Source organism: Copadichromis virginalis, linkage group LG19, assembly GCF_057382275.1.
Source record: "Copadichromis virginalis isolate Kocher_CV1m ecotype Utaka linkage group LG19, C_Virginalis_male_GT1.1, whole genome shotgun sequence".
Taxonomy (NCBI): Eukaryota; Metazoa; Chordata; class Actinopteri; order Cichliformes; family Cichlidae; genus Copadichromis; species Copadichromis virginalis.
The window spans coordinates 7,393,849-7,419,189 of record NC_140636.1 but is presented as its reverse complement, the minus strand read 5'-3'; the positions used below and the strand labels follow the sequence as shown (position 1 = coordinate 7,419,189).

Sequence of the window (25,341 nt, the reverse complement as noted above, 5' to 3'; positions counted from 1 at the left end):
AAATGAAATGGGCCTCTCTCTTATAGTCAGTTGTCTCCTACCTTGACACACTGCTCAGCCAGGTCTCTGCTGGTCCTGTTGTTCAACTCCACTACCACCAGTCGATTACACAGCGCTTTGATGGCCCCATCCACTCCCACAATCCTGCGGGTACATTCTGCCGACACATCCAGGTAGTAGGTTATTGCTCGGGCTGTAACCTCCAGCACGTTATCTGGAGCACTCTCATCCAAGAAGATCTTACAGAGTGCTGGAAGGAATGTCCGAGGAGGACATCTGGCAGATAAGAGAGGGGTGACGGTGAGGAAGAGAGAGTGCTGAATTCTGAAATCATGACCACCAACTGAATGCTTGTGAGACAAATACACAAACTTACGTCTCAAAGCAGCGGTCGACGTTATCTGACATGAGCAGTAGCATGCAGAGTTGCTCCAGAGCAATGAGTTGCATGTCACGCTCATCACCCTGACCCATCTGCAGCCACTCCAGCAGGGTGTCTGGGTCCACATCGGCCATGATGGCTAGCCTAAAGCAACAGAAATATACAGAAATCTTATTACTGTCACTCACAGCTGTCATTTATGTGCAAGCAATCAAAGTAGAGATGAAAGATGCATAATTTAGCTACATTTAAGTAGCTAACCGAGCCCCCGTGTAAGCTATTACCGTATTTTCACGACCATAAGGCGCACTTAAAAGTCTTAGATTTTCTTCAAAAAGTACGGCGCGCCCTATAGCGCAGTGTGCCCTGTGTGTTGTAAGGAGGACGTAGTAGAGAACACCATGAGAACGCTAAAGGGTGAAGTGTGGGGGCAACCCTGAAAATGGCAAAGAGACACGCTTATGAAGCACAGTTTAAACTGAAGGCCATCAGCTACGCAGAGGAACATGGAAATCGAGCAACGGCGAGAGAATTTAAGATTAACGAATCGATGGTTCGCAAATGGAGGAAGCTAGAAAACAAGCTCCGGCAGGTCAAGAAAACGCAGCTGAGTTTCCACGGACATAAGGCGAGGTGGCCCGAGTTGGAGGAAAGACTCGAGCGGTGGATCATCGAGCAAAGAACGAGCGGGAGAAGCGTTTCGACGGTCACCATTCGGCTAAAAGCAGTTTCACTTTCACTTTTTATGAAACGGTGCCATTTTTCCATCCGGACCAGGACTACGGTAGCGCAGCAACTTCCAGCGGATTATAAGGAAAAGCTGGCCATCTTCCGCTCCTACTGCAGCAAACACATCGGCGACAAAAACATCCAGCCCAGCCACATCACAAACATGGACGAGGTCCCGCTCACTTTTGACATCCCGGTGAGTCACACTGTGGAGAAGAAGGGGACCAGCACGGTAGCGATACGCACAACGGGGCACGAAAAGTCTTCTTTTACTGTTGTGCTTGGCTGCCATGCTAATGGACAGAAACTGCCACCTATGGTGATTTTTAAGCGAAAGACTTTGCCTAAAGAGAAGTTTCCAGCAGGAATCATCATTAAGGCAAATGAAAAGGGCTGGATGGATGAGGAAATGATGAAAGAGTGGCTGAGGGAGGTGTATGTAAGGAGACCAGGTGGTTTTTTCCACGCATCACCATCGCTCTTAATCTGTGACTCTATGCGTGCCCATCTCACAGCCGATGTGAAAAAAACTAGTGAAACAAATGAACTGTGAGCTTGCTGTCATTCCGGGAGGCCTGACAAAGGATCTCCAACCGCTGGACATCGGTGTAAACCGCCCGTTCAAAGTAAGGCTGCGAGCGGCCTGGGAGCGATGGATGACCGATGGAGACCACAGTTTCACCAAGAGTGGAAGGCAGCGCCGGGCGAGTTACGCCACAATTTGCGAATGGATTGTAGATGCGACTAACATGTCTGCTGGCACTGTTGTTCGAGCTTTCGCAAAAGCCGGCATCATTTCCGAGGAGCCGCACGGCACGGAAAGTGACTCTGACAGTGAAGAAAGTGAACCTGGCATGTTTGATGGAGATTTAGCGCAGCTGTTCAATTCAGACACAGAGGATGAGGACTTCGATGGGTTTGATTGATGATAAAAATGTGAGCACCAAACTTTGTTTTGCTCCTGCTTTATTTTTAAATACGCACACTTGTGTGCTTGTGTGTTGTTGATGATGACGATTACTGGTAATAAAAATGTGAGTAAGGTACCGAACTCAGGTTTGCTCCCGCTTTATTTTTAAATACGCATACGGTACTTATATGCGCCCTATGATCCAGTGCGCCTTATGTGTGTGTTAAATACAGTAATGGCACACATAACTGAGACTGCGCCTTTTAGTACAGTGCGTCTTATGGTCGTGAAAATACGGTACTGTACTAATGCTCAAACAAATCTGATTTGTACGGTTTATTTATTGTTAGATATAATTAAAAGTGTTAGCACTTCCTATTAAATGTGATTTTGTTGGCCAGCTCGCTGTAATTTACCCAAGCTATATGATCCTGATCATGTTTTAATTTGTACCAATAGGGGGGGTAACAAAAAACTTACTTGCCAGATATATCACCTTTGGGGGTTTGTATCAATTTGCCATTCATTTGTAACAGCATTTTTCAACGCTTCCTTACTTGACAATGACGTCACTAAGTGAAATACGATCTGAAGCTACATCAGTTTTTTGGTATCTGTTATGTGGACTTTGTGTGCAATCAGTGTGCTGGAAGTAAAATAAATTATTATAATTTAAAAACAAAAAACCAACAAACAAAATGAAAGCCTCACCTAGCTTCCCGTTGGCTACCCGGTCTGGCTCAACACCCAATCAGTTGTGTCGCTGTTTGGGACTCATCCAACCAACCAGAGAGAGAGAATGGGAAAGGGAACACACTTAAGAGGAAGTGCTGACGTTCACAGGGATTTCTGGGACATGAAGTCTCTCTACCTGCAAACAGGAAGAACAGAGGAGAAAGGCTCAATTGACATTCATCTGTCTGTACATGAAACACACTAAAATGATTATCTGATCCACATTTAGAAAAACAGAAGGGCCGAAAACCAATGCTAAAGTAAAGGTGGCAAAAAAAATAAATTAAAAATGCAGTTCATCTAATGGACACAAATTGGGGTCCAGCCACACCAACTCCCATGTCAGTCCTATGTTACAGCATTAACCCCCACCCCCCAAAAAATACAACAACAACACATATTTTCATCCATTTATATATTTACTATTTTATAAAGTGTTTTTCCAACTCATCCATCTGGATAACAGAGTTGTGGCTGCTTTGATTTACTGGACCTCTCAAAAGCATTTGTGATGTTGGTGCCTTTAAATGGAACTGACTGACTGATATTAAGGCCACCTTTGAGGTACAGACCATCCACATTTGTACTTCTGTTTTGGTGAGTGAAACTTTTCAGTTTCATTAGTCTGTTATTTAGTACCCACCAGCAGCTACTTGTATCTGTACACTGTATCCATATAGGTTTCTGGATGTAGCTTGATAAACTTGGCACTCCACCCTTTCATTTGCGGTCACTTGTGGCTCCCAAAAACAAAAAACAAAAAAACAACACTAATGGCAGCTGCCAAAGCACTTATATTAAGGCTTTGAAATCTTGACTATTGTTGCAACTATACTCCTACCAGCCACTGACTGAAAGCAGCAGCCTATAAACATTAAGTTTACTGTGACAATGCAAAACTCAATACCAATTTAGAATTTTTTTATTGTTAAACACGTCTTCAAACCAGAGGCTCTGTTCAGAAGCATTACCATGCAGCAGTCCCTGCTGAGAGTCTGTTGGTTGCACCCTAAGTTGATTAGTGGCTAATTTGAAGTCTGCTTGCTTGTTTGACTGTCTGGATATAAACAGGCTGTGCTGATGCAGATCCTCTTATCCACAGATTAATCATCACAACTGGCATCCTGTGCATCCTGACCTCTTCTCAACCCCACCACCACCATGGGGCAACCACAGCAAGACAGAATTTGGCTGGCCCTCCCCCTAACACCTTTTAACCCCTGATAGTGTTTCTATTGTCCAAGTCCAGACAGAAGTTGGGAATTACACAGTGTGATAGAAAACACTTTCTCATTCTTCCTGTTCATGACCAAAGCTTACCCTGTGGAGGTTGTCTAGGCTCTTTGAGTGTAGCTGAGAATTGGAAGGATGCGTCATAGAAACCACTTTCTAGTCTAAAAGCATTAGTTACTGTTCAAAACATTAGATAGTGAAATCCACTATATCAGCGGTCCCCAACCTTTTTTGCGCCACGGACCAGTTTATGCCCGACAATATTTTCATGGACCAGGCCGGTCCATGAAAATATTGTCGGGCATAAACTGGTCCGTGGTGTCGCGGATAAATACAACAAAATAAAACTAGTACCGGTATCGAAAAAAAGAAAATTTATTCATAACACACGTGAAAAGACCAAGGAAAACCGAGTAAACGATAGAAATGATAACAAAATAACGCTGAAAACCGATAAAAACCCTGAAAACTATACATTTCACACCTGAGCCTCAACTCTCGCGGCCCGGTACCAAATAACTCACGGACCGGTACTGGTCCGAGCCCCGGGGGGTTGGGGACCGCTGCACTATATATAACAACCAAGACTTTAGGTCAGCCATTAGTATATCAAAGCTTTAAGATATAGTTCGAATTTATAATATAGAAGATCTGGCAATGGCATGTGCCATAACACAATAACTTCAGTAAAGTCAGTGTTTCCAGACGCTACTATCACAACACTCTTAAACCCCTGCCACCACTCTCCCTCTGCACCTCCAGTTCTCTCACAAAGTTTTCCTGCAGCATGGAGGGATACAGCTCAGCTACTGTCACCCTGTAAGAATTGATCAATTGATATGAACTGCATGTGTGGCAACATCTGACAAAGCTCTTGTGACTCATCGAGTAATGCGACCGACTAGCCAATAGGTGGCACGTCATATTTTTGGGATCACTTGAAACCCTAGTCGAGTAGGTACTAAAAATGTACCTGGTACCAGGTACTATCACCCTATTGGAAAAGGGTGATAAAACAATTGTCTTATACAGTTGAAAAAAAAATATTTTAGTTTGTATGAGGTGGTGCTGTGTAGGGGTGGGCGATATAAACGATATACGATAGAAACTATATAAATTTGGCCAACGATAGAGATTTTGACTATATCGCTCTATGATTGATTGGTAATTTATTTCAACATGTGAACAATATACAAGTACATTTAGAAAAGAAATAAGAGAGAAAAAAAATACTATACAAATTACATACAAAAAACCATTCTGATTAATTTACATGTTGAAAGGGAGTGGGAAGAAGTATACACTTATTTAATCCCACCCCTTTGCCATATCGCGATGATGTCATCAAGCTGCGCCTGTTTTGGTCGAAAGCATCGCAGCGGCTAAAACCATTATCATCTGCAAATTATGCCGGTCGACAGTCATAGCAAAGAGATGAAGCACTTTTGAAATATGGGGAAAGCCAAAAACTGCGCTTCCTCCACTTCCGTAACATTGATTCATTAATGCTGAATTCTCTCGCAGCTGTTCTATTCCCATGTTGTTGCAGTATATTAATAACTAACCTCGTATTGTGGATGAATAATCTCAGTTGTTCTCCTGACTGAAGTTTGGCCCGTGTATAGCATCCTGCTATGCGATTGCATTTGTCCCTAACCACCAGAATCCCTCACGTTAACTTTTATCGAGTGGAAAAAAAGTTGGCGTTCATCCTCCAGCTTCACTGAGCCAATTTCTAACATTCAAAGAGCTCAAGCAAGAACAAGTGTTGTGAAAAATGAAATGTGTCCACTGCAGCCACTGTCTGTGCTTTTCATGCATTAATTTTTCATCCACAAAATTTCTTTCACAGTTTCCCTGTTCCCAGTAAACTCCACTATTGCTCCCTTTTTCATTTTGGCCCACCTGTCAGCCAATCAACATTGGACAATTGCTTACATCATTCAATTCTAGTGACACACAGTCAGGATCCTAGAATGTGCATGGGAGTGCATTTCGGGTGGGGGAAATCTCATCTCCTCCTTCTGTCTGACCAAAAAGTATACGTGGACACAGACATTTGCAGGATTAGTGAGTCACAAAGACACAATACTGGTAGCACATATGAAAAGTTTTACTACTGCACACGTTAAGGACTGCTATGAATTGTTAACTTGGCAGTTGCTGTGTGTTCGAATAGGTATTCCAAATTCAATTTCCAACGAGGAACTCAGGAATTACAACTTATTCAGGAATGCACCGCAAGTCAGACTTGAGGGGGCATTCCAGCTGAAAATTCTATTAGAAACTGAGAAAATCTGACTACAAATGAAACAATCAATTTGGAAGTGACCTCACTCACAGTTCTGACATCCAACTTCAGAGGTAAATATGGCAGCATTTAACCAGGCAAGTATTAAGAACCAATTCTTATTGTACTTACAGCGATCTGGCAAATGGAAAAGCTTCTTAGGGAAATGTGGGTAGACTAAAAAGAAAACTAATTTAACACCAACACATACTGGAGAACACACACCTGTAAAACTTTGTTAAATTATCTAATCACAAAAAATTACTTTCGCATAGACTGTACTGATTTTGTTGAAACCAACTTGCCGAAACATAGCTTTTCCAATGAGGAGTGGATACCTGAGACAAGATTAAAAGAATGTAAGCTCTCCATAAAGCATTTCTTAAACCAGAAAGACAGCAATTGAAACATGGACATTTATTACTCAGTAATTCGGCAAAGTTCGCTTGACATGATTGAAACCTACAGAACAGCTGCCACGCTCACAATATGGTGAAACAGTTACAGTACACCAACATAATAAAAGTTACACATCACATAACAGTTACACAGCAAACTGTTAAGAGAAGTGACCATTAGGTAAATAAAACAAAACAATAATATAAAAATAAATGTTGATGTAGTAACACAAGAAATCAACATTTAAATGTTCCCATGTTGAATTCAAACTTTTATACTTTATACGCAATGTTAAAAAGTCGGGCAAAGAAAGCTTTGTTATGACTAATGGAAAACAAACGTTCAGCCATATCCGAGAGAGCTAATCGTATGACCGCAATTTTTATTATTTGACGAGCCATACGGAGCCGAACTATTCACACAAACCAACTTAAGAGATATAGAACAGCTATGTTATTGGAAGCGGTAAGCCTTAGAGTTAGCTGTCCAGTTGGGTACATACAGTTTTATAGTCGAGTAGTAGCTTCACTTCCAGATTCGCTAATGTAAAGCATTGGCCGATTTCAGGCCGATAAAACGAAATAAAACTTAAAGAAATCTCTATAATCCCTCAACCTCAGACTCGGCTGCTTTCAATTAAGTCATACAATTGTTTGTCGCTCAATATAAAAGTAATTTCATGTACCGAAACCCGGAAAGCCGGCTAATGTTAGCCGATTAGATAGCCTTAGCACCACGTTAGCTTTCAAAAGCAAGCTGACTTTAACAACAAAAAAGCTTTCTCCCTACTAACAACTGAAGCGTCTGGTCCAAAAATGTTTTTTTAACTATTCAAATCATTTATATCTGTATTTTATGCTTGCTTTGTCAACCAACTATACATGCGGCCTCGGACTTCTAAAGGGAAACCACCGGACTCGAGTTCCACGAGAGCCGAGAGGCCACGATGAAACAGCGGACACAAAACTCAAGCGACAACGGCCTCGATCTTCAGGTCACCAGCAGAACGATTCACTCACCGTTTTTGCTCTTTTCGACAGAGAGACGATCGACAAGTGTATGAATAATTCTTCAGGGTTCAAATACAGGGTATAGAGCAGTTTGTGTCGGGAGTTACGTCAAGGTGTTTCCATTTCTTCTCAAAGAGTCTTAAGAGGTCAGAGTGGACGGCGGCCCGCAAAACACAACAGACCGGACTGAAATGGAGAGCTGAGGCGATTGAGCCCGCTGCCTTCAGAGGTCACTATCTGCCTCGGAAATGCCAATGTTCAAAAGCTATTCGCTTCATTTTTTCATTAATATTCTTAATTATTCTCAAAAATGTATATATCACGACTTGTAAATCACGAGCTCTCACATAAATATCATTTTAAAAAATAATATATAACACACTGAATATTAGCACGGCGTGGATTTAAATTTACAGATGTCCCCAAACAGCTCCCACATCTCCCTTAAACTTTAATTTGTACTTATGTAGAGCCACGAAGTAGCATGTGCAAGTGGCCGTTTGCCACTGTCCCTGCATCAACAGCCATGTATAGTTAGATTACTAGAGGTACACATCAGAAGCGTTTCCAGTTACAACTTAACTAAGGTGTTGATGTAATGCAGAAGTATAAATATATAAAAGTAAAGCAGAAGTACAAATAGAAAAGTAAAAGTAAATATATAAAAGTAAGTATAAATATTTATAGATATTCTAGCTGTAAGGGCCAATATATTTTCCTATATTTTCCAAAGTTTGTTCATAACAAACACCATGTTTGAGCTGTTCATAAGTTCACATGGCAACAGATCTGTGGCCATGTCTTGGACACTTGGGTAAAAAGAGCTTCTATGCTATCAACTGATCACCACCTGGTGGTGAATTGGATCAGGTGGCGGGGGAAGATGCTGGCCAGACATGGCATACTCAAAGTATATTGAGCAAGCATTGGGGACATCTGGCAGAGGCCCCAGTCCTCCAGATCTTCAATTCCCAGCTCTGACAAGACTTCAATTGCATTCTGAGGGAGGGTGGGGACAGTGAGTCTGAGTGGACCATGTTCTGCATCTGTATTGTTGAGGCAACTGCAAAATGCTGTGACTGCAAGGGCATTGGTGCCTGTTGTGGCAGTAATCCCAGAACCAGAAGTTCAAGGGAGCTATCAGGTTGAAAAAGAAGTCTTATCATGCTTGGTTAGCCTGTGGGACTCCAGAAGCAGCTGACAGACCAGCAGGTCAAGCGGAGTGTAGCTGACCCAAAAACTCGGGTGTGGGAGGAGTTGGTTAGACCACTGAACAAGACTTTTGGTCTCAAAGCGGTGGTGGGATGTCACTGACCTCAACTGAGGACATAGGTAAGGCAGTGGAAGGAACACTTAGGGAATACCTCAATCCCACTGTCACGTTTTCTGTATGGAAGAAGAGTGAGGCTGAGGGGGATGACTCGCTTATCACTTGAGGTGAGGTCACTGATTGAGTTGAACAACTGCTCCGTGGTAGGGTAGCTGGGCTGGATGAGATTCACCCTGGATGTTGTGGGGTTACCCTAGCTGACATGCCTCTGCAATGTTGCATGGAGGTCTGGTGGTGGCTTAGATTATATTGCACCAATTCATTACTAGTGTGCATAGGAATTTGTCCAATCAGTCTGCATGTTTTTTGTGGACCTGGAAAATCTATTTGACTGCATATCTCAGGACATCCTGTGTGAGGTATTTAGGGAGTATGGAATGTCTGGCCAGTTGTTACTGGCCATTCGGTCCCTGTACAACTGCAGCAAGAGCTTGGTTTGTATTGAGTACAGTAATTTAGATTCATTTCCAGTGTGTGTTGGTTTCTGCCAGGGCTGCCCTTTGTCACAGATTCATAGTTTTTATGAACAGAATATTTAGACATAGCCAGATGGTGGAGTCTCCAATTATTGGGCTTTGTTGAAAAACATCTTTGTTTTTTGCAGATAATGTGCTTCTGTTGTCTTCATTAGCTTGTGACCTCCAGATTGCTCTGGGATAGTTACTTTTGTAACCTGCTGTAATGTGGATTTTATACCAGGTTTTCGTGGTCAAGAGAACTGAAAGTGGAGGAGTCAGTTTAGCAGTTAAGACACCTTCAAACTCTTATCTATGGTCCAACATGTGGGTAGGGACAGAAGGAACGATTGGCAGAAATTAGCTTCCTCCAAGGGGTGTCTGGGCTCTCCCTTTTGGAGATGATCTTGGTCATTTGAGAGAGCCTCAGATAGGATAAACAAACTTAAAATTGCTCAGCCTATTATGAAAAGTGAGTTTACTACCCTGAATACATCAACAGCCTGTGCGAGTTTTGTAATAAACTCTTCTGCTTTCAGTGGAGGCTCCATTTGTTACAGTAATATAGCAGTATTACTGAGCAACAGAAACACACATGACCTTGTTCTAACAGTGTGAGAACTCAGTGAAAAGCTATAGGATGGAGCCAAACTGTTGGCACTATGATGACGTGACAACTTCCCTAATCACTGCATATTTGCAATTATCATAGGCATTACTTAAGTTTTAGGCAGTGTTGGGAAGGTTTCTTTTAAAATGTATTCCATTACAGAATACATGCCCCGAAATGTATTCTGTAACGTATTCCGTTACGTTACTCAATGAGAGTAACGTATTCTGAATACTTTGGATTACTTAATATGTTATCATGCTGTTTACAACTACGTGAATGTACTATTGCTGTGATTTATTACTGTTACTGAAGGTCCGCGGCTCCGAACCGTAGTAAAGGGACCTCTGGATAATACGTCGGGCTCGTAGCCGAAAACTAGCTTTACTTTGTTGTCTGGGTCAACTTTGCTAGCGAGAGACAGAGAGAGGCGTTGAAAGGCTGCTCCAACGGAGCTTATTGTTTTTGGAGGAAAACACAAACAAAGCGTACAGTCGAGTCTTAATAGCTTACTTACAACTGGGCTCATCAGGCACTCTTCTTGGCTGCAGTGGTTATTATTATATTTACATGCTTCCAGCTCCCGTTTTTGCTCGATGACAACTCGTACTTCCTTTTTCTCCCTCCCTCATAGACAAATAACGGGTATGGCAGTCCATTCTCCCTGCAGCACGGACTACACTGCCTATGATGCTACATTCTTTAGAGCTATACTGGTAGCATTCCAACAACAAAAAGGCCTCTCTCATCCAGGAAACACGCAGAGAGAGAGCGTCACCCTGTAACCATGGCGCTGCCGCCTGGAACAACAGAACGTAGCTGTCAAACAAAACCCAAACAGTCCTGACCCGCCACAATATGAAACAGGGAAGTACCGCCGTGTAATCCATTTATTTCAACAAAGTAACTGTATTCTAAATACCACCTTTATAAACGGTAACTGTAACGGAATACAGTTACTCATATTTTGTATTTTAAATACGTAACGGCGGTACATGTATTCCGTTACTCCCCAACACTGGTTTTAGGTGCTCTGTATGTACATAAGACAATAAAAGACAAACATGCCTACAGGAAGGCAGGATGGAATCACAAGGCACTATAGAAATCAAGGCACTTTATATTGTAAGGTAAAAACCTTACAAAAATACAAAGAAAACAGAGAAAACCCCAACAATTATAGGACTCTCTTTAAGCAAGTGCTTTGGTGAGAGTGGGAAGGAAAAACTCCCTTTTAACGTGAAGAAACCTCCAGCAGAACCAGGTTCAGGGAGGGGCGGCCATCTGCCGCGCCAGGTTGGGGATGAGTAGATGAAGACATGACAAAGACATGCTGTGGAAGAGAGACAGGGATTAATAATAACATGTAATTAAATGCAAAGAGGTGTGTAAATACATAGCTCCACAGCGAGTGTTGCAGTATTGGGAAAACCGATTATACACAGGAAAGGGTTGGTGGTGTACCATGGGCTTTTGTTTACAACTACGCTTCCTCCTCACTGTTACCTAGCCATCCTGTTTTCCCTTGGGACAATCTGCTGGGGGAGAGCCAACGGGGCCTACGCTACCTTTGGCTGCTCCAGCTAGAGGGGCCTAGCTACGGGTTTTTCAAGGGTGCGAAGCCGGTTCAAAAAGTGATTGCAGGAATTTAAGCTGTTAGAAATTACTCGTTGACCTAAATTCTGTCAAAAACAGATCAATCATATCTCTCAGGAAGAATGTCAAGTAATTTGGAGCCAGTAAAAGCATTCCTATCATAAAATAGCTGCTGCAACCAGTTTTTGTTAAAGAGACCAATTTATCCTGGTACAATGTGCCACTGACATTAAAACTAGATGATAGTAGTTCTATAAAAGTATTTGAAGTGACCAAAAAGGACTGGACTGACGACAATATAGGTACAAATACGCAGAGTCATGAAGATACTTCAAAAACAGGTATTCTTTTTAATTTGATCTACAATCCCTTCATGAATCATGTTCACTAGAGTGTATTTACTAATATTAGTAAAGACAGTAGACATTAAAAACACATAATGACATCAGAAATCACTTTTTGGCCCAACACTGGGTCTCCAGAGCTCCAGAGAGGAGTTACTAAACACACTGAGCAGGAAAGCGCAGGAGGGAAAGAGGAAGAGGCCATGCTGCAGGTAAATCAAATAAGACGTTATCAGTAAGTTGTTAATTAAATGGGCTACACAAAAAGCGGTAAAGAGAGCCAACTTGAAAGAGAATCACCTTTGAGTTAACTTTTTATTTCAAAGCTGCGCTATTACACTTTACACAGAGCCACTTTAATGTCATCTGATATTTGCTGTGCTGTTTTTAACCACATTTAGTAAATCGTAATTGTTTTTGGTTCTTTTGTAAATTGACTTGTTATATGTGTAATATTACTTTATATTTTGGTTTAAATGTATCATGTAGAAAATTCCAGTATTTATTTTCAGATGTTTTTGCCTTTTTTAAAAATATGTGTTTGGTCATATTTGGTCACATTTTATGCATTGCACTATGTACATTCTACTTGTTCTGTCTGCTGGGTTTAGTTTATCTATTGGAAAAGCAATGGTATTTCTTAACCGTAAGATATATTGCCTTACTACTACCGTACTTTGAACTCCGATGATTAGGATGTAGATCTTGAAATGCACCTTCTTTAACAGTTATTTCTGCTGGTAGGGTCAAGTGATTGAATTATGCTGTGGTCCTTTTACCAAATGTCTGAGCGGTACTCAAATTTAGATTGAATTCATGACTCAGTTCTTTGGAGGACATGATCATTTGGAAGGTTTACATTTACCATCTTTAAACCCTTCATAGTCAGTTTTCTAAACCATACAAACCTAAATGTGAAGAAAACAAAGAGATGAATTTAAAGACAGTTTATTTGTACATGTTCAGAACATTTAACTGTACCTACTCGTTCATTCAGTTCACACCTGTACACTGCACAAATGAGATGGCCAGGACAGAGACAGACACTCAATCTCTGCTGCCTCGTACACTTATTGCTGGTCAGTACTTTAGTGTTACCCATCATCATTCAAGAAAATCATGTTAAGAGGACAACATTTACATTTACAAAGTCAAGACTTTTTTTCTTTTTAAACAAACTGATGAGATTTAGGTTTAAGTAACCAGTCAATGCTTTTTACAGCAGATAACAGCACACTCAAAAAAACATTAAACTGTTAGTGTAGTGTTGTTTGAGGGGCAGTTAACCTCAAAAATCACAAGTATGTGTTTTCCTGTGGTCTGCAGTGCTGTTTCCTCATCTAGATTGCTTAGATTTGCAAATATCTACTGTAGATGTGTCTGCTTTTGCTTGAATAAAATGTATGTGGTGCTCAGAGCAGCAGAAAAATGACATGTGATCAATCCTAGCACAATGTCTTTGAAAAAAAAAATCATGAATGGGTTCATAAAAAAAATCTAATGAAAAAATAACAAAGTGAAATTGGCAAGTGTGCAAAACTTATACTTGGGGAAAAAAAAAAAAAACCTCAGGCAACTGAATGTTGCCTTTTAGGACATGCACGCTAACAGCTGTTGGTAGTTTTACCATTAAAGTGGCTTTAATGGTAAAGCAAACACACGGGCAAATGGAAAGGGATACTAACAATATACAGGAGCAGTTATGTCACTTTTTGTTATTGTCCCAGTCTTGACGATAGAGATTGGATTGAGGTCATATGCAAGAGGTGAAAAATGTAACTCAAAAGACTTAACTGATGACCCAGGTATCCCAGGGTTGATCAGTTAAAGTCCCACCTTTATGATGGCATGCTGTGACTTAATTCAAATTAATGCTTAATAACCCAAGAAGTTGCAATACAGCAACACTTAATACAAAATGAATTGTAGTAATCCTTTAATACGCTTTGATCATTAAGATATAGCTCATAATTCTTTACAGTACAAATAATTGTTCCCGTGGCAACACCTCAAGAAAGCAAATCTGATCACAGCAGTGTAATGTTCACAGTTCAGCTGTGGGTTTAACAGCCTATCATTGATGGTTTAGGACATAAGAGCGGTGTGAGGCACTATTAACCTGATGTGTGTATTAAATGATGTGCGCAACTTATGTTGATTGTTTTTAAAAATGATCTGACGAATGAAATCTGGGCAGGATTTATCTCCTCTCCTTTCAGAATGTTCTATTGTATCCTCTACTAAAGGGGATAATAAAGGAAGCAACAAGGCATCTTCCCTTTAGCTCTAAAAGCTCTTATTATAGCTATGCAGATGGTTTCTGTTCATGTTACTTAGTCAGGAACTGAGGAAAATCTGACTACCTGACATTTCTCGTGTGTGACTCTGGGTCTCCTACCTGTTGGATACACCCAAAACAGCTCATTCAGGAAGCATCTAGGAGGCGTCCGTGTCACATGCCAGAACCAATGAAACTGGTTCCTTCTCTTGTTTGCACACAGCTCTATCTGAATACAATTGAATCACATTCCCTTCTTTTCAAGGTGAATAAAGCTCAGTCGGTTTCACACAAGACTCTTTTTGATATTGTTAGCCATCATGTTGATCATTCACCAAATTACTGACACCGGCCTCAGTTCGTTTTGAAGCTGAGTTTGAACTCTTCAAGTTCATTCTCGTAGATATGAACTGAAGCTCATGTGTCCTGGGGAGGAGTCAGTCTGTGATTTGATCAACAGGTATGTATGACGTATGTATGATGCACAGTTCGTGTGATAAAACATGCCAACCTGGCAGAATTGATTTTTTCAAATGACATAATAAAGGTAAGCGTCAATGTGAGGTGGCATGCAGTGTGCTGGAAAAAGTAAAAGAAAAAAAAAAAAAATCGAAATTCGATCTAGTTTTTTTTTTTTTTTTTTCCCAAAATGAGACAGGAAGTGAACTCACAGAATTTTTTTTGGTCTGCTATCTGCATATATTTCAATATGGTGTACCACAAAACCAGTCAGAATGTCCCTCAGAACAATCACAAGTACCACAGTGTGTTAGTGACGTTAAACTCCAGAGACAGTCTCTGTGTGGCGGATCTAAGCTTGGCTGCCTCACAGGAACTTTGTTTTGAGCGTGATGCTGGGAGAGGACTTCCCAGTGCTGTGGGCAGCTGGGTTAGCACTGCTAGCTTTAATATTCAAACTCTCCTGATTTCCTTTGATGGCAGCTTGAAGACGAGACTTCAGGTGAGGCGATGTTGTGATGAGTGACCTGTAGGAGGAAGGAAAATATATAACCGCCTGCTTCATATTCACTGATCCTTAAAAGCAGCATGACAAAACATGGCTTTGCTCTGCATGACATGATTTAATTACTGATGGAGACTGCCAATCTCTCCTTCACAGGTAGGGTGAAACTACAGTGGAAATGATTTTGAACTATATGAAAATCATCCAAAAGTTCCTGGAGATCAATAAAATCCTAAAACCTCAGAGAGGAGTCATACAATGCTTTTTCCTACAGCCTATAATCACATTATTGTAAACTTTTTTCTTACTGAGGAGAAGAGCAGGAAAATAAAATACTCATGAATCCCAGAAATCAACATGTAATCTACATAAAAAAAACAAATTATGAAAGAGCTAAAAAGGTTGCTTGTACAGTTCAGTCCACTGAGAGCAGCAGGAGCGTTTCATACAAACCAAACCAGACCCGTATGCAAAAAAATAACTGCACACATCACTACCGACCTGAAGACAGCTGGGTGCTGAGGGCCAAAGCGCATCAGATCCTTGAGTGCCGAATCATGAAGAGACCTGGATGGCAGGGGAGCAGAGCTAAGGGCATTTTCGTCCAGGAGAAAGGAGATGAGGAGGGGCAGCAAGACTGCCACCAGCTGAGGACCTGAAGGGCAAAATACACAAAACATGGGAACAAGCTTCAGATGGGGGAGAATGTTTTATCTGTTAAATATCTCAGCAAAAGCTGGATGGACTTGTACCTTTGCTCAAGGAAGCAAGAACAGCTGAAATCACTGACCTTTAAACAAAATAATTGAATGTAACTTGAATTTATCTACTTGTGTATAACATTTTAGTGTTTTTTTTGTTTTATTGGCTTGACTGTAGTCACAAGGTCTCGTTTACGTTGTCTTTCCTGCTGGCAGCGTGCTCAGTCATATTTGGACAGGGAGTATCAATCCAGAGTGTTTAAACCAGTAATTTAGTCACCTTTAAGTTCTCACAGCAGACACATTCATCTCTCACGCACACCTACAGCCAAATTTGAATCACTGGTTAACCAAACTAACATTTCACAGCTTCTCACTTCAGTGCGTGGTTGTGAAGGGCTGCATGCTGGTTAATCAGGAAGGGAGAACACATCAGATATGCGAGCAGTGAATACTGAGAAGGATTCGCACATTTAGAGCACAAATCAGGCTGCTGCACTCCACCACTATCCTCCTTTGGACAGAGAGCCTTGCTTTACCTTCTTCCATTCTATCATCTCCTGACTCCACCATGTCTCTGCTACAGACTCTACTCACACTGTGATTCATCAGCTGCCTGGATCAAAGCCTCCATCGCTCGGATCCCCTCCAAGACTCCAAGCAGCTCCTGTGGAGTTTGAGGACGACTCCGCTCCACCTTCTGAGGAGGAAGCAGACAAATATATGCTGAAATCACCTGAACAATGCCTTCTAGTGATCATATAGGTTTTTATTTCATTTTCCCTTAGTGTACATGCAAGCATCAGCAGAAAGAAAATTAAACATATTACAAAAAATAATATATATATTATTAATGAACATAAAGCAACTCAGATACTCATGTATGGTAAATAAGTTTGGTTGGATACCTGGAGGAATCGAATCAATGTCGGACCAAGGGCCTGGATGTATGGGATGGCCACACCGGGCTGAGCCTGAAACACTGTCGTTAGCAGCTGACAACAGTGACTCACAACCTAGAGCAGAGAAGGGAGGAAACACTGTCACTGTCGAACCCCACACTTACTCAAATATCGACTTAGAGGAACATAACTCTGTCCTTAATCCAGAGTTTTACTGGTCTGGAAGAATATGGCGTACCCCAAACTGTCTAGATTAAGGATGTCAAACTCTTTTACATTGTGGGCCCACATTGACTTGAAGAGGGCCGGACCAGTGAAACTATTTTATCTCGCTGTAAAGACGTTTTCCTACATATTTAATCCCTGAGATATTCTAATATAAGAGTTTTATTACATGATAAAGGAATGCCACTATAGTGAATGAAAAATCTGTAGGGACAACTCTTTGATGTCATAAAATTTAAGCACAAGGTGTAAAACTTTGGTAGCTCATTTCCCTAAATGTCCTCTAATCACGAAACACAGTTTTGTTAACTTGCAGAAAATGTCCTGTTTTAATGTGGACCCACTTTAAAAACAAAAACAAAACAAACAAACAAAAAAAGTCTACATTTAATTGTGAAACCTTTCTGCTGCTTAATTCTTTATCTAACCCTTAATTCCTTCGGTGCCGTGTGAAACTGGATTTGGGAGAGTTGGGAAATTATAAGGAGCAAAAACTGTGAAACATATTAAATGAAATTACAGTTAAAAGTTTGAAATTTATGCCCCACATTTTTCAACGCTGTCCAGTAGACTGGATGGAGTTTTTGCTGGGCCAATTGTGGTCCCCGGGCCTTGTGTTTGACACCACTGGGGCGATCGTAGCTCAAGAGTTGGCAGCTCGAATTGTAATTGGAAGGTTGCCGGTTCGACCCCCGGCTCCAACAGTCTCGGTCGTTGTGTCCTTGGGCAAGACACTTCACGTTTCCTACTGGTGGTGGTCAGAGGGCCCGGTGGCGCCAGTGTCCAGCAGCCTCGCCTCTGTCAGTGCGCCCCAGGGTGGCTGTGGCTACAATGTAGCTGCCATCACCTGTGTGTGAATGTGTGTGTGAATGGGTGGATGACTGGATGTGTAAAGCGCTTTGGGGTCCTTAGGGACTAGTAAAGCGCTATATAAATACAGGCCATTTACCATTTACCACTGGTCTAGTTAATGGCAACAGAAATATGTGGCGGAAAAACACTTTGAGGCACAAACTGTATATGAAAGATGGTCATTGCCACACTGTATACATTGTTCCTTTTAAAGAAAACAAACAAAAAGCACTGATTGTCAAAACACAAGGTTGAAATGACTGAAACTGCAGAATGCTGCATGCTCAGTTCATAATGATTTCTCTGTCACAAGTTGTTAGTAAATGAGCAAACCCTACTTTATGCTACTCTCCGAGTCTGAAACAGACCCGAATTAACTTCACGGTGTATTCAGTAAAACTTGAAATTAGTGACTGAGCTCACAAAGTCAACAGGAAAGTGTTTACTAAGGTTAACAGCAAAGGCGCCGAGGGCTGTTTTTATATAGACCTCTATACTACCTGAGGTCTTGCAGACACTCTCTGGCTTTTAGAATGTCCATCTTCTAAGAGAGGTCATGGTCAGAATATAGCCTAACTATCAGATATTACCAGAGGGTCTTTGGAGTCTATGCTGGTGGTGAAGCGCTGCAGACAGAGCTTGTGCAGAGGCTCAATGGTACAGACATCAGGACCAGCAGATAGCAGGAAGACTGTCAGAGCGGTGAGGAGGCTGACCTTGTCTACAACACAGCTGGAAGGCCCTGAAATTACACAAAGAAACAATTTCAGGCATTCTCTTCAGTGTTTGGTAGTTTAGCATTTTTCTGCCAGTGGCTGTAATTTTTAATCAGTCAGTGTGGAGTCTACAGTTCTCTCCATCACCTCTCTGGCCATAGGGAGTACTGCTAATGAGGACTTTATTATTAGCACAGAAATACCTTACAGCTTTATTGCATAGTGCCTGTAGGTATATGGGTGGCAAATTGAAGATTTTTTAGAAGCACTTGCTAAAACTACAGAGAGCTGCACGTTTGTAAGTTACATTCACACTGTACGTACCACTGTCCCAAAATGTTAGAAGTGTATTTAGAGCTGATTGCAGCAGCAGGTTCCAGGATCCTCGACATTTCTCTTGTCGGCTCATGGGTGAAGTCAAGACGGACTTCAGAGCCTGAATAGCCGCCTGGATGACCACACTCAGACAAGCCCCACCTGCCGATTCAACTGCTGAAGCACCTGTAAGCAAGTTTAACATCATCATTGATATCAAACATGATCACTGAGTGGACAAAATACTTATACATTTTACTGAAGTCCATTTCTAAACTTGCAGAAACACAATTTATTGTTATTTTCAGCTCTGACGGTTTGGCTTTGAAGGAGAGAAGATGTGCTTATTTAAAAACTGAATGAGATGCTGTTAACGTCCACCCGATTAATCCTGACTCTTTTAGTTTTGTTTTTGGTAAATGTCACTTTTATGTATTTATGTCACTTTTATGTGACAATGTCAGTTTAATTATTTACTTTATGTGTATAAAATGCTCTTGGTATAGACGTTTTTACTTTGTTACTTCACAGTTAGTATAACACCCACCTTAGCCACATTAATAACATAAATTATTTATGGACATTACAGTCTAAATTATTTGTCTTAACCTGTTTGCGCGCTGGGCTGGTGGACCAACTCTCTCAGGACTCCCAGCAGCAAGTAGAGGACAGTGGGGAGAATGGACACACTGCCTACAAAGAGGACAGACAGCCATCAAACCAACAACAGACCAATAAAAGGAGATGCATCGCATGTGTGTCCATTTGCATAGATATTTGGCTAGACAAACTGAAGGATTATGGGTATGCAACCTATGCAGATGTGCTCTCCTCCAAAAAACCAACACACAGCCCAGAGCCCTTCAGTAGTAAGTAGCTAAAACTCAAGGGCTCTAATACAACCATGCCAGTCCCTTTATTGTTGTGTTAGCATGAGAAAATGGGTGATTCATGCTCTCACCTTCAGGAGAGCAGATGGACGGCAGCTCAGAAAGCACACAAAGAGCTGATGCTACCAGACGACAGTCGCTGTCTGTCAGAGTCCACGCTGAGCCTCCAGGACCTAAATGCACACCCCAAAAATACTGATAGGTTTATATGTGCAGACGCTTTTATCCGCAAGAATGAAGGAATGCTATTTTGGAATTTTTTTTAAAAAAATTTGTTTTTGACAGTAGCTACAAAAATCTTTGTCTTGTGCTTGTCTAGCCAATCATACACCACTGACAGAGAGTATCTGAAATGAAGTTCCCTTGAGTCCTTCCATTTATTTATTTCTTCTCCCTCTCTGCAGCAGCCCTCCCTGTTCCCATCCATCTCCTTACCAATTGGACTAGTTCCAGCCAGTTTGGGGCTCAGCTGTGGGATTTTCCGGACCAGTACACAGAGGCAGAGCTCCAGAGCACCAAAAACCAGTGAGTGACCAGGAACCAAACCACCAGTGTCTCGCCCCTCCCCAAACTCTGGAAGTGTTTCCTTCTCTGCTGCGCCATCATCCACTAAGAAACATTAAAGTTAAATAGTATGAAAGGAGCATTTAAATTATTCTGTTTGGCAACAATCTAGATAGGTTCAGACATATACAAACTGGATCTAAAAATTACAGATTACAATTATTAGAACTGTTGAGACCTGATGAGAAAGATTCAATGTAGCTGGAAGTTCCAGAAAAAGATAAAAAGTGAAGCTTGCGTTACGATTTTGTTGAGATCAGAAAGGAATTTTTGCCGTCTGGTTGTAAAAATGGTTTATTGCTTCCCTTGGTTGAGAAGCTGGTTTTACTCCTCTAAGAGGATTTATTGAACACAAAAGAAATGATACATAAACGAGTGAGGTATCTCACTATTGGAAGCACTTTCTGGCTTGACCACTACTACTATATCTTACTAAGACAGACCAATCATTTCAAGGACACGGGATCCCCTGATCCCCTTTATAACAGCCCCTGAACAAGACCAGGCATTCTCTGTGTGTTTCTTCCACATCCCAAGGAGGGCATCGCTTATTTTAAAGAGAAAACAGAGTGATATATCTCCCCTGTGCAAAGACAGTGACTTTGGCTGGCTGTGGAGCAGACAAGCTAGCTCTACCATCCAGTGCCTGCTGGGCCAGTAAAGAGCAATCAAAATTAGAGACTGGTGCTGGTGTCAGTTCCATGTAATTTATATGTGCGAGACAGACTATTTAAAAGTAGTCAGGGGACCCTGTGTCCTTGAAGTAACTGATCTAACTTACATAGATGTGGTAGTAGTAGAGTCGGTGTGGTTAGTCACACCAGAAAGCACTTCCCGTACTGAGATACCACGTGAGGTTTCAAAAAGAAGAAGCAGAATAATCTTTTTAGAATCAGAATACTTTATTAATCCCTAAGGAAATTTTGTGTTTACCTTCAGCACTGTGGCGTTTCTCCCTGATGTGCTCATGAGCAGCAGCTACAATTCGCTGCAGTAAATCCAACACAGCGAGCTGAACTGATACAGACTCTCTGGTCACCATGAGTCTGTGGAGGACGCTGAGTAGCTCCACGCTCAGAGCCTAAACAGACAAAGAAAGTCAGCACTCGACCAATGCAGTTTATTATTAGGAGTTAAATGAGCTTTGAATGACCCTTTCTAGGTGAGCGCATGCAGAGTGAAGCAGTAAACCATGCAACACAGAGAGAGATGACAGCCATTAATATTAATTGAAGTTTTAGGTTTTTGTTGTGCCAGCTAAAAAAAACAAAACAACAACTATTATTTACACTACCCTATATTGCATTTAACTGTACAGAAGAGTCCTAACTTCACGTCATTATTCACTGGGAAATAAATACCGCACATATAGAATTGCCAGTCAAATTCAAACCTGTACAATTTAGTTTGGATTCTAGTGTCGAAAGGCTAATGTTTCAAATCGTGTTTACTGTGAAAACTAGTAAAAGCTGTGCCTCACCTGGTCATTTCCAATCTTTGCTCGGGGCCACGAAACTTCCAGCAGCACCTGCAGAGCTCTCAGACAGGAGGTGATGGTCTCCATCTGGTCCTCTGAATGTGGAGAACAGAGAAACTCCACGCTGATCCCTGAATGCGAGACCAACATGATTGGAGTGAAACTATGGAACAGTCTGAATATGGAATTAAAGCAATGTCCAAACATAAAACTGTTCAAAAAGAGTTATAAAAATATGATCTTCTCGATCTATAAAGAAAAGGAAAATATTTAAATTAAGTGAATGTCTCTATTTAAAAACAAACAAACAATTCATGATGTGATATTATAGTATATAGTATATCAGAAATCTGTTCACTATTTTTATTACAAATTATATCAGTAAGGAAGCTGACTAAATATTCACTGATAATTTATGGCAAAGGGGTGGGATTAAATAAGTGTATACTTCTTCCCACTCCCTTTCAACATGTAAATTAATCAGAATGTTTTTTTGTATGTAATTTGTATAGTATTTTTTTTCTCTCTTATTTCTTTTCTAAATGTACTTGTATATTGTTCACATGTTGAAATAAATTACCAATCAATCAATCAATCAAAGTCAATACAATAGGACAGAATTTAATACATAAACACATTTTACTCAGCAGTTATAACCAGTTTGTTACCAAGTATGAGGTGCAATCTGTCAGTATTAATGTCTTCCGGACTCTTTGCTCCACCCACAGAGCTTCTGTTTCCCATGGAGGTAGGTGTTGCTGGTCTAGATAGGTTAGCAGGCGCTTCATCTGACATCACGAAACCTGCACACACACGTAAAGTAACAGATACTTTTACATGTATCTGCTTATTGCAATGAAAGAACAGCGGTATTAAGAGTGAGAAGGAGGAATACTAACCTGTGCTGTGGAGCCAGAGGGAGGTGGCATGGAGGATGGGAGCCCAGGACGATGTGTAATGACGTCTTGCTTGGCTGACAGTCTCTGCTGTGTAGAAGGAACCTCCTGCATGAGAAAGAGGGAGAGGAAAAAAATAAAGAAACGCCATATCTCTCAAAATAAAATTATCTAATCACAGCTGTGGTCCGGATTACTTTATTAGGGGAGAAAAGCTATCTATACCTGGCCCTATATGAAAAAAAGAAATCAAAACAAGTTTATATCCCACCTGTTGCAGGTAGCTGTGATGAGTACTCCTGTGGGAGGGTCAGTAGTGCATAGTCCTGTAGTGCTGCCAGCCATAGACGGCTCAGTGTCGATAGCTCTGATTGGACCAACTTCAGAAGGCCCGCCCCTCCTGACTCAGAGCCTGAGCTGTCACTGGCCAGAGAGGAGACCGATGGGTCAGCTGGTCTATGAGAGCTTTCTTTTTGTTTGCTCCTCTGAACAGCTACAATGTAAACCTGACAGAAATGAAGAAAACCACAGAAAATTGCAGCAATAATTTAATTTATTTTCTGCAGAAATATTTACGATTGATACACAATACTCATTATCTAGATAATATCTTGCCAAAAACAAGATGTTGGAGACATTTGGTGCTTAGGGCTGTTATTAAAAACCCTATCAAGTCATTCTGCCTAACACGCAACAAGTTGTTATCAGGAGAGTATTGAGGTAAGTGCTATTCGAAACATTATCCCGAGCTGTATCATCAAGAATATTTTAGACACACGAATGGACGTTTGGATTCAAGTCTTTGCGCTACTATTGCTGCAGAAAAAAGCAAAACAAAAAGAGAAGTATTTTTTTCTGCAATAAAACATTTCAATAATGATGTAAGATGACGAGAAGATTAAAAAACGAACGACTAAAAAGGGTAAATACTCACCTCAGCCCAGGCTTTGAGAACAGCCAGTGTCTCCATGGCAGCAGCAGCCTCATTGTACAGCTGGCTTGACGCTTCCCTTCCACTCTGGACCTTAGCCAATGAGGAGACAAGGAGCTGGTGGACACGTCGCAGGTCACGGAGGTCACTGACTACACCACTAGCGATCCATGCACTACACACCTGTAGAGGAAAAGGCAGCATTAAAGGTAACACTTTACATCTCTGTTCATTAGCTGACGACCTGAAGGGCAGACAGAATGACCCGAGCAGCGCAGCAGTGAGGATTATGAAAATGATTACTGACAACTGTTCACCTGGCAGGCTTTGGCAGTAATGTCAGGAGGAGCATCAGCGGTGAAGGCGGGTCTGAGAGCAGCTCCAACCTGCAAACACATACAAATTAAAATACTACAAGACTCTGACACAGCAGATTCTGTAGCATCTTTTCAAATAGAAAAAAAGTCAGGATTTTCAGGAGCCCGTTTACCCCTGTGTAATGTCACCTCTTCTTTTAGTAACTTGCTGTTGATGGCAACTAAAATCAACAGTTCAGATGAGTTACTGATCCTTACATTAGCCTGGTACTGCTCCAGGATCACATGACCAGGAAACTCTGGTTCTGGAATGGCTGAGAACTGTCTGATGATAACCAGGAGTGTTTGGAGCCCTGCTAGTCGCAGCTCATCACTGTGATCTGTTGATGCCATAAACGCCATGCGTACCAGGTCGCCAAGATGGAGGACCAGGAAATCTGAGAGAAACGGGTGAGAGATCAACGATGTCTGAGACATCCAGAAACATAAACCGAGCAAATCCCTGTGAGGTCTTACCAGTGGAGTCATGCAGGCGTCGTTCCTGAGCAAGAGGCATGTCAAAGTGAGCTGGGTCGGCAGTCTCGCACTGTGCTATGATGCGACACACACACTCCATGGCGAAACAACGTGTGGCTGAGCGCAGCGCTGTGAATGGGCCACCAGACTCAGACCGGGCTCTGAAGGCAGAGGAGTCATCATCTTTGCCAGGGTCTGCGTCTTCATCCTCCTGTTTCGACTCCAATGGGGCACGACCATCTTTAACACAGATTTTTAACGTCACAGACGCTATCAGTGACCCATTAACTCATAATCACCAGGTATTATCTTAATCCTCAGTAGTTTTCAAACAAACTGCCAGCTTTTTTCCATTCTACACATTCAAAGCAATCATCAATGAAATATTTCTTTTTCAGCTGACCCCTCCCTTCTTTTTTCTGACAGAACCCAGATTCCATAAAATAAAATTCTGTCCTTTAAAAAAATATCTTATTCTTTATATAATTTAAGCCCTTTAACTTTTAGTCTGAAAACAGAAATGTAAACTTGAGCTTTTGGGTACTCAAAGAAACAGCTACAGGCTGCCAACCTCCTGAGCCCACCTGTAGTTGCAGACAGGACATCTTTGCAGAGCTTCAGCCAGTGGGCCAGTTTGCTGCTGGTGGCACTCGCTGCCATCATATGAACCAGAGTCTCTTGAATGTCCTTCCTCAGACTGAAGTCTGACTCCTGGTCCAGCAGAATGAACAGAGCACCTTCGAGACCGACCTCTTTTATAGTGACATCTGCTCA

General features: G+C 41.5%; 2 protein-coding genes across 5 annotated transcripts in view; both read right to left on the bottom strand.

The window, feature by feature from the left end:
* hectd1 (HECT domain containing 1) overlaps nucleotides 1–7,884 on the bottom strand; it is a 47,826-nt gene extending 39,942 nt beyond the window's left edge. For all 4 annotated transcript variants that reach the window (XM_085440842.1, XM_085440844.1, XM_085440843.1 and 1 more), the window contains exons 1-4: nucleotides 7,698–7,884; nucleotides 2,733–2,892; nucleotides 377–526; nucleotides 42–276 (exon numbers count right to left, since the gene is read on the bottom strand). In XM_085440842.1, coding sequence (XP_085296968.1) covers nucleotides 42–276; nucleotides 377–516 — 375 coding nt within the window. In that variant the 5' untranslated portion in view covers nucleotides 517–526; nucleotides 2,733–2,892; nucleotides 7,698–7,884. The remainder of the gene's footprint in view (nucleotides 1–41; nucleotides 277–376; nucleotides 527–2,732; nucleotides 2,893–7,697) is intronic.
* Nucleotides 7,885–12,955: 5,071 nt separating this feature from the next.
* The window catches only part of heatr5a (HEAT repeat containing 5a), a 55,829-nt gene continuing 43,443 nt past the window's right edge, over nucleotides 12,956–25,341 (bottom strand). Inside the window, exons 24-42 of the mRNA XM_085442519.1 lie at nucleotides 25,152–25,334; nucleotides 24,568–24,807; nucleotides 24,310–24,488; nucleotides 24,052–24,120; nucleotides 23,738–23,917; nucleotides 23,075–23,309; nucleotides 22,807–22,911; nucleotides 22,576–22,710; nucleotides 21,911–22,038; nucleotides 21,364–21,511; nucleotides 20,302–20,475; nucleotides 19,938–20,039; nucleotides 19,586–19,669; nucleotides 18,986–19,162; nucleotides 18,536–18,687; nucleotides 16,875–16,982; nucleotides 16,564–16,666; nucleotides 15,767–15,920; nucleotides 12,956–15,287 (exon numbers count right to left, since the gene is read on the bottom strand). Of these exons, the coding sequence (XP_085298645.1) occupies nucleotides 15,128–15,287; nucleotides 15,767–15,920; nucleotides 16,564–16,666; nucleotides 16,875–16,982; nucleotides 18,536–18,687; nucleotides 18,986–19,162; nucleotides 19,586–19,669; nucleotides 19,938–20,039; nucleotides 20,302–20,475; nucleotides 21,364–21,511; nucleotides 21,911–22,038; nucleotides 22,576–22,710; nucleotides 22,807–22,911; nucleotides 23,075–23,309; nucleotides 23,738–23,917; nucleotides 24,052–24,120; nucleotides 24,310–24,488; nucleotides 24,568–24,807; nucleotides 25,152–25,334 (2,816 nt within the window). The 3' untranslated portion in view covers nucleotides 12,956–15,127. The remainder of the gene's footprint in view (nucleotides 15,288–15,766; nucleotides 15,921–16,563; nucleotides 16,667–16,874; nucleotides 16,983–18,535; nucleotides 18,688–18,985; nucleotides 19,163–19,585; nucleotides 19,670–19,937; nucleotides 20,040–20,301; nucleotides 20,476–21,363; nucleotides 21,512–21,910; nucleotides 22,039–22,575; nucleotides 22,711–22,806; nucleotides 22,912–23,074; nucleotides 23,310–23,737; nucleotides 23,918–24,051; nucleotides 24,121–24,309; nucleotides 24,489–24,567; nucleotides 24,808–25,151; nucleotides 25,335–25,341) is intronic.